The 9,071-nt window shown below is 32.6% G+C and overlaps 2 protein-coding genes across 2 annotated transcripts; both read right to left on the bottom strand.

Annotated features, from left to right (window-relative positions):
* Positions 1–142: 142 nt before the first annotated feature.
* Positions 143–9,050, bottom strand: LOC118272085 (hydroxyacyl-coenzyme A dehydrogenase, mitochondrial-like). Its single transcript, XM_035588413.2, has 2 exons — positions 8,364–9,050; positions 143–448 (listed from the first exon to the last, which is right to left on the bottom strand). The coding sequence occupies exons 1-2, from the start codon at positions 8,368–8,370 to the stop codon at positions 213–215; spliced, it is 243 nt and encodes an 80-aa protein (XP_035444306.2). The 5' UTR covers positions 8,371–9,050; the 3' UTR covers positions 143–212.
* Positions 3,833–8,299, bottom strand: LOC118272083 (probable 3-hydroxyacyl-CoA dehydrogenase B0272.3). Its single transcript, XM_035588410.2, has 5 exons — positions 7,972–8,299; positions 6,528–6,800; positions 5,819–5,904; positions 5,028–5,242; positions 3,833–4,152 (listed from the first exon to the last, which is right to left on the bottom strand). The coding sequence occupies exons 1-5, from the start codon at positions 8,080–8,082 to the stop codon at positions 3,914–3,916; spliced, it is 924 nt and encodes a 307-aa protein (XP_035444303.2). The 5' UTR covers positions 8,083–8,299; the 3' UTR covers positions 3,833–3,913.
* Positions 9,051–9,071: the final 21 nt, after the last annotated feature.

Here is a 9,071-nt window from a genome sequence, read left to right as displayed (position 1 = left end):
ATGGTTGTATGCGCTTGAGTAGGGTGAAATTTTTATTTCATACTTATTACATATAATTTTGAAATACGAATATGAAATTCTATAACATAGGTGGTCCTATAAGATAGGAAGTAATCTAATAGGTACTTAAATAAAACAACTGTTAGATAACATAGTAACATAACAAAAATATATTAGCAGATTCCTTTGTTACATAACATCCTCAGAGATCATTACTTATCATATTTATAGAAACCTTCACCAGTTTTCCTGCCAAACTTGCCTTCGCTGACGAGCTTATTAAGAAGAGGTATGGGCTCAAAAGCCGGGAGTCTAGTCTTCTCATGCATGACACCTAGGACGAACTTCTTAGTGTCTAACCCAGTGAAGTCAGCCAGTTCTAAAGGACCCATGGGGTAGCCTGCACCTAGCTTCATAGCTATGTCTATATCCTCGGCTGACGCGTCACCTGCAAGAGGAGATTGTCATCATAATATCGATTGCGACAACTATCTTAATACATTTTTTGTTATTCATTCAAGATATAGACAGAATTAATGACTGTGAATTCAAATTCCTCACGATATTTTCCTTCGCCATTAATTAAAGTTTACCTAATAGTTATCAGTAAGTACCCTACATACCAGGGTGATTTCAGTGTCGTGGAATTTATTTCAAAGGTAATTGACAACTTATTTATGAAAGTAAAAACCATAGATGAGTTAGGTCACGTAAGCCTTTAGCAGCAAAATATATACCTAATGGGATTTCCTCCTTCCCTTGAGCTTAGGTACGTATGTAAAAGACATAGACGACTGAGTTCCTTTCGCTTCTAAGTGGAAAACTTTTGGGAAAAAAGCCAAACCTTAATAAAAAAAATCTATCAGATAGCTTTATTATATATTATACTGAGCTACTTATTGAAATAGACATCTGCCTAAATATAAAAGAAGTATGTATGTAACTACAGTTAACCAAAACGTATAATGAATACTTATAGGTAATCCCAGTGATTCAGTGCTCGGATCATGGCTATTTTCATTGTGTGCGCACGCGCAGTTTTCACAACGATGGAGTTAAAAAAACAAATACTATTTTAAACTTTTATCTTCATTAAATCCTTGTTGACGTCACATCGTTTGGTCTGGTGAAAAATAGGATTATTGGTATCTGCCTGCTCTTTTAATAATATCACGACTCTTTTATCCCATGGAGTTTAAATATTTAAATATACAGCACCAGCTACAACATTTCCGAATGATCGTTACGTTAGTTAGATACGTTTATCGCTCACCATTTATCTCTTAATAATCTTATTATGTTAGCAAGAGCAACATCGTAAAATCTGATCAATGATCCAGCCGTTGTTGCATATGAACATCGAGCTCAGTGACATGGTATTGGTCAGTCCTATGCCCAGCAGTAGACGATAAACGGTTGATAACCATATCCTACCACATTACAGGCCTATGAATTATTTTTTCTTTTTTACAAATTCCTCAAAATCTTATCTCTCATACCCAGATGACTAAAGAAATACCTATAGGTATATAATGATAATTGTACTAAACTTATATCACATGGGAACAAGAATTTGGCTGTACTACAAAAAGTCATCATCATCACATCTGCTTCACTTAGGCCTGACTGGATCTGGAAGTCATTGGGGTACAATGACTTCCAGATAGGCTGGTTGATAACCACCTGCGTCCAGCGGCTCCCTGCGACCTTCATCAGGTCGTCTGTCCTTGTGAGTGGACGTCCTACATCCACACAAAAGTACCCACATACAACTAACACCTCTGCTTACCCTGTCGGCCAGCAACAGACATAATGCTATGACGATATATTTTTATATAAAGGCTACCAACTGTAGGCATTTACCAAATTGATAACAATTTCTCGGAACAAGCACAATATTTTTAATTATTATGACATGAAAACAGGAAAAATGTCTTGAAAACTGAATGACTAAGTTTCAGACGCGATTACAAAGAACACGGCTATATATAATGTGTATATAATATACTTACATTCAGTGTATTATCAAAACACATGTACTTGCCACACACCGCGATAGCAATATTATTATTGTGATGATAATCAATTAATCATTATTACATAAGTACTTAAAGTAGGTAGGTACCTAAATATTGTACGGACAGCATCAAACAAAACTGTACGCTTTGTGGTTTTCTCATTACTAACTTTTTTATACAAAGAAATATATTTTTTTTATAATAATTACGAGTTTGGAATAAATGTAACAACGATATATTTAACAATTTTGTAATTTTAGAAGTTTGTATGCAATGAAGATAAGAAAGAAGAAAACTACCTATTTAAGAATTGAAATCACAATATGTAAATATATTTTTGTGTAAGTTTTGAAATAATAATACGAGTTTGAAATAAATGTAACAACGATATATTTAACAATTTTGTAATTTTAGAAGTTTGCATGCAATGAAGATATAATTTTCTATTAAAACTTGCCAAAGAAGAAAACTACCTTTTATTTCCAAGAATTGGCAAATCGTAATATTTTCTTTTTTTCTTAAATGACTAAATACAAACCTTCGTAACGTTTTAGGTCGGTAACCATTTTTAATTTTTTTGTTTTATTCCTTAGTGGTAATGACTCACACTTACACTTTTCAGTTTTGAGATGATATTATAATAAGCTTTATAATGAGTGAGTGAGTGAGTCAGTCAGTGAGTGTATAGTAAAAATAGCGATTTTCTGACGTCAATATCTCAAGATCTACAATAGGTATTAATGAAATTTTGTATTTTAGATAAGTAAGTAGATCTCGATAGATACTAGAAATTTCATATGCGTAGATAAAATAGATTTTGAGTTATAGGTGGAGAACTTGGCCCGAAATGGTTCGTGTAATATAACCCACGGCCGGTGTGTCGGTTTTTTTGCTCGAACTTGGCGGACACACTGCCGTGTGTCTAGATTTAGGAGAGAATCAAACCCGAGCACAAGAACTAACAATGTCATCTACTAACTACTACTACATTTGTTCTGCAGTGTATACAGCGTGACGTCACTTACAATCACCTGACTGAATATATCGTCAGATATTGGTGTGTAATCGGTTACAGTTGATTAATTACAATGCAAAGTTTTAATTGTAGGTAATCAATCTACGTCCCAAGAATTAATGAAGAAGCCGGTGAAGAAAGCCGATCAAGTTGGTGGCTTAATTTTTGAAATAAGAGCCAGATTTTAAAAAAATGCGTTGCGCAGAGGGTATTTTTAGAGTAGCTGCAAGCAGATACTTAAGGCATGTTCAAAACCGAGATATATGACAACAATAGGGTAAACTGGGCTGAAATTATGGTAATAAACTATCTACTCCCTGATTAGCAGTTTAGTTTAAGAGTCACACCCAAACAAACAATATTCCATTCATTTATGTTTTAAATTGTGTACGATAAGATGTTGCAAATTGGCGTCATTTAGAAGTAATTCACAATAATAAACAAAGATTACTATACAGTATTTTTATACATATGTGGGGAAATTTTAATCTTTGTATGAATCAATACTCAAATAAATATGTAGATTATTTCGACGGTTGCTAACTACGTTATCTATCATGGTAGAACTAGATAGAAAATATTTCCTTTTTAGCACGTCAATAATTATTTTTGAGGACAAAAAAGGATAATATTTACACTTAGGTTTCATCTATAACGCTTACAGGGTTAATTATCATCACTAGCGGAAATGGGTTTCTTTAATTTAAATTTAAATGTTGTTAATTCTTTAAAATTACTATAAATAAATAAATTATTATTTCTTCAGGTGTAGAGCGTAATGTTTCAAGTAAAATAACAGTTAATAGAAATATAAAATCATATTTATTTTTATAACGATAGGTAAATAGTATCTGTTGTATATTGTATAACTTTATCAAAATTACTTCTTATTATACTTGTAGAATCCCTCGCCGGATTTAATGCCGTATTTGCCCTCAGCCACCATTTTCTCAAGAAGTTCGATTGGCGCGAAAACTTCGTTCTTGGTCATAGAGTATAGAGCTTGTTGGGCAAATCTGTTGGTGTCTAAACCTGTGTAGTCGGCCAGTTCGAATGGGCCCATTGGAAGACCAGCTCCAAGCTTCATACCAATGTCTATATCTTCCTTGGTGGCATCACCTGGACATAAATAGTTTATATGTTAAAATACACACCAAAATTAAAAGATATACCCTTTTAAAGCAAGCATGTAATTGCGAATTGAAGCTTCTTACGACTACCTACATAAAAGCAGTAAAAAGAGTACTATATTTATACATAATAATATGTAGCGTATATTATTTAATAGAATATGAACAAATATATGAATACATTATATACTTACATAGAATTATACTTAAAATCCCAACAAAGCAATTTCTGCATGCAAATTACACCAAACACCAACATATGAATAATACAAATTTCCATCGAAAGCAAGAAGGTAATAAATATACATATATAATATTATTAAACAAGGTTTCCCATCACATCTGTCTGGCTGTCTGTCTGTTTGTTTATTTAGATGCAATATGATGGACACAATTATTATATTATGCTTAATAGCAATCAATAACAAACTAACAGAACAGATTTTTATTTATAGATTTTACACTTTTTAGAATAAAAATAATGATTTCTAAAAATATTTCCTTATGTAATGTGTATACATAAATGCTATGTCAAAATCCTGTATTGTTGTACTTGTAACTTGTAGCCATAGTATAGCTCCTTTGTATATAACTATGGTAATATACCTTATGCTTTCATATAGCCCATGGCCAATGGATGTGACATGCTATTAAAGCAGCAGCTGTTCACCACAAAAAAAAACATACCTTAATAAATTTACACCCAGCCTATACAATAGAACTTTGGCCTATCGTAAAATCCCTATCCTCATACCTAAAACAGACACAATACACCAAAAACCCAGTTGATATGACAACCTCAGCCCACCGTGAACCAAAACCGCCATCTTTATTAAATATAACTTAATATTATAGTCTACTGACCTCTTTCCAGCATCCTGATAGCTTCAGCAGAGTATGGTCCAAGGAGCCTGTTCACCACAAACCCAGGCGTGTCCTTGCAGGTGATGCAGGTCTTGCCGACAGACTTGCCCCACTCCATCATGGTCTGGTAGGTCTCCTCCGATGTGTTATCGCATTTTATAACTTCCAGCAGTCTCATCACAGGCACTGGGTTGAAGAAGTGAAGACCACCGTAACTGGAATTGGAGATTAGATTGTAAATTTTAATATTATTTGCTGATTTTTTTCAGGGTCCGGTTTATGGAGGCAAATACCCCAAACATCTAACTCCCTGAAACTTCCATACACAAAATGCGGATTTTTTGCGTGTTTTTATGGGATAGTGGCAAACAAGCAGACGGTTCAGTCACCGTAAAGAAGAGGAGTTTTAAGCGTTGATAAGGCTGCGTTTGGTCACCAACCCGCTTACTGCCAGAAAGGCGAAGCTAAGGCCGAAGATGGAGCACCCAGACCCAGACTCAGAAAGTACCTATTCACTATGTCCTTGAAAAGACCCGGGTTATATTTCTCAGGAAAAATAAGTATAGGCTTCCGATTTTTAGGAGAGGGCTCTTCGGCTACATAAAAGGCATTCAGTCCATTGGTGATTGGGGACACATACACTTTTTCAGCCAGCAGCTGAGTAAAAAGCGTCTAATCTTAAAACAACGGTTTAGTATCAATTAAAGACGACGATATGGTGCTCAGACACAGTTGTGTAGTTTTTATTGGGAGCTTTAAATGTTATCAATATGAAGAAACATGCAACTCACCGGTCTTTTCTTTGAATTCCAGCGCCGATAGCGTTGACAGAGATGCAGGAAGTGTTGGTGGCGAAGATCGTGCGTGGTGGGGACAACTGGAACCAGAGACAGAGCACTTGAGTAATGATCAAGGCTAAATAGGTAAACACAGGTCAAACTATTTCAAAATATCTTTCTTCAATGGATTTCCGATCTTATTTCCAAAAAATAAAGTTGAAAATCTATTGGAGATCGGAGTATGTTGATGTGATGCTGTTTCTAGAGAATATAATTTATTCTTCTTAATGTAATCTTATGGCTACCATTTGTTATTTATTCAATTAAATTTTATTTATTCTATTTCTAACAGATTTATAATACTTACAACACAAATAACATTTGATGTTCAAACACCGAAACTAAGATATATAATTATTTATTATTATATAATTATTTATTATTATTTAAGCTTAACTCCATTATTCATAAAAAACCTCATGACAATCTACTTTTATGTGCGTTTTTTTTATTCACAAATAATATTTATGATATTTTTGTTAGTATCTATGCAGATTTAAACTGAAAGGCTTTAAGATTATATATTATTCAGACTTAACAATATTAATAAAATCTATGTACCTAATGTCTTATGCAAAGGAGAGATTTGGGCAAACCATTGCTGATCATTAATTATTAATTATTACAAATATATTTTGTTGTACGAGAATGGAGTACTTACCACATCAAGTTTATTAAACAGCTCTTGTTTGGCATCCAGCTTCTCCACAATAGCTTCTACAATCAGGTCTACATCAGCCCCATCTTCCAGCTTGGTGGACACTCGGATCCTCTCAGCGGACTCCTTCACGAAGTTGGCAATCTTGGCCTCATCACCCTTGTACAACTTCTTACCAACCCTTGTAAGATTTGTCTGAATGGACTTCTGGGCTTTTTCTAACAGTTCCGAGTTGACATCTATGATTGTCACATTCTGACCGGCTTGGGCTGCAACCTGAGTGATATGTAATGTTAATAAAAGAGACTACATTTACTAATTAGACTTACTTCATATTATATGGGACTCATAACAGGACTCTTAGAATCTTCAGGAAATACATATGTTATCACTTTAATGGAAATAATAGGTTAGTATATCTGCATTTCATGAGTGGTTTGTCAATGATAAAAATAGTTTGTTGCCATCTAACAGAAATTAAGGCTGCGAGACTGTATGCTACTATAACTGGTAAAAATATTAAATAATATTCAACATCTTGAAGTCAGCAGGACAATATTAGTTTGTTTTTATTATATAAGAGCATGCCATAAAAGATGTTTTATATCTGATATCAATGTCTTTTTATCTTTTAGGATTAAAGATAAAGAATTACTACATGCATAGATATTTCTACATCTCCATTTAAAAGTTATTCAAATGAATTAGTTTTTAAGAGCCAATTAGACAAAAAAATGCAATATTATTATTAAACATTAATGATATCATTGATATAGCATCCATTTAGCATATTAATTGTGAGAATTTTACATAAGTTCTCACATTAAATATGTAAAACAGATGCATTTCAATGGAAATAAAATAAATTAAAACTGTTTAGGTCTAAAGGTTGAAAACCGTAAGGATAAGTTCCTGAATTTAAACTTTTCAATGAATTCACAATATTTAGGTACATTATTTTTTTGTACATTAAATTTTTATGATGATATCAATTGTAGCTAGCTAGTTTAGGCAGAAAGCTAAAGTATTACTAACCTAGATTATTTAGACCTGCTATAAGAGATTAGTGGTTAGGCTGGCAGACATGTTTAATTTTTTTTTACTAATAAAATTCTAAATCTATTTGAACAGATATAAAAAAGTAGAGCTTTTTATTTCTAACTTAAAGAACTATGACCCTTAGATCAACAATATGTAACAAGCTTATTATAATAATTATTGTTTTGTGTGGGTAGTCATATTTTCCTTAAATGTGACATAATTATCTAAAATAAATAACATGTTTAAGTACATTAGACAACTCTTATAAGAAAAAGTTACAGACTCCTACTCATCAGACATGTTGAGTAGCTAAAGTAATTAATAGGCAGTTACCTAGTAATAAATTCACATCGTTACGTATCGAAGAGAAAGTTGTTGTGGTCGAGTTATGCAAAAAATAACTTACCTGGGCGATTCCGGATCCCATAAGACCACCGCCAACAACAGTCACCGTTTTAACAGCATTTAAAGACGCGGAGGATGAGAAACTCCTCGTTATACCGATTAATTTATTCATATTCAACGTTTTCTATGTGTTGTTCAACCAAAAGCCGGTCAAGTAATGACGTATTGAAATGAAATAAACAGCTCGCAAGTCGAGTTACAGAACTTTGTACCCAATTTGATATAGTTAAATCTAAAGTCTGTTTTGTAGAAAACTATGCGTAAAATGTAACTCGTTTGTCAAAGTTATTATCACTTAATATTTGTACATGATCGGACAAAGTGCAAATACTGATAATGTTTAAAAACAGCCTTATCAATACTTCGCGTTGGTAGTCTTACAATATCACTTACCTGCCATAAAGGGATCTGTAGTTTATGATAACACTATACATTTTTGATAAACTGTAAGATAAAACGAAAATTTATTGGAATAAAAATTGAATTAGAGGAAAAGTTGTGTTTATTTATATGTAGACGTTCCTTTTCAGTCACGAAAAATGTTGAACCAGATGTTACAAATTACACTCTTTCAATTTACATCACTTACGTCTACAGTATTCACGAAACTATAACATTAAAGCTTCTGTAAATATTAATACAATCATGGAACTAGAAACAATTTTTTTCATGACAAATCAAAATGAAAACTTAAAAAAACGTGTAAATAAATGCGTGTAATGAAGCGTTTTGGAAAACCACATGTTGATCTTTGACATAAACCATACAGTTCAAAAAGAACTCTATTTTAGAAAATTGCATAATATCCCTGAATACGTCTTCTATTGAAAAAGTACTTGAATTATCTTAAGTTTATTTCCAATTTTTCTGTGTATGTATTTTTGTGATGTAACTCCACCAATTCTCGTCATAAATAACTATATTTTTTTTTATTGTTTTTGAACGATTACGCAGGAGTACCATGAGTTCTAGTTTAATTTTCAACACATTTTAACTTTATTACTATAGTTTCTTTTCACTTTGATTAAGGAAATTACTCTTGCACGAATATTTTTGTATTTTATAGATAAAGACAAAATTAGATTACATATACATTTAAAA

This window comes from Spodoptera frugiperda, chromosome 5 (assembly GCF_023101765.2).
Source record: "Spodoptera frugiperda isolate SF20-4 chromosome 5, AGI-APGP_CSIRO_Sfru_2.0, whole genome shotgun sequence".
Lineage (NCBI taxonomy): Eukaryota > Metazoa > Arthropoda > Insecta > Lepidoptera > Noctuidae > Spodoptera > Spodoptera frugiperda.
The sequence above is the reverse complement of the archived record's forward strand: the minus strand, read 5'-3'. Positions and strand labels throughout refer to the sequence as shown.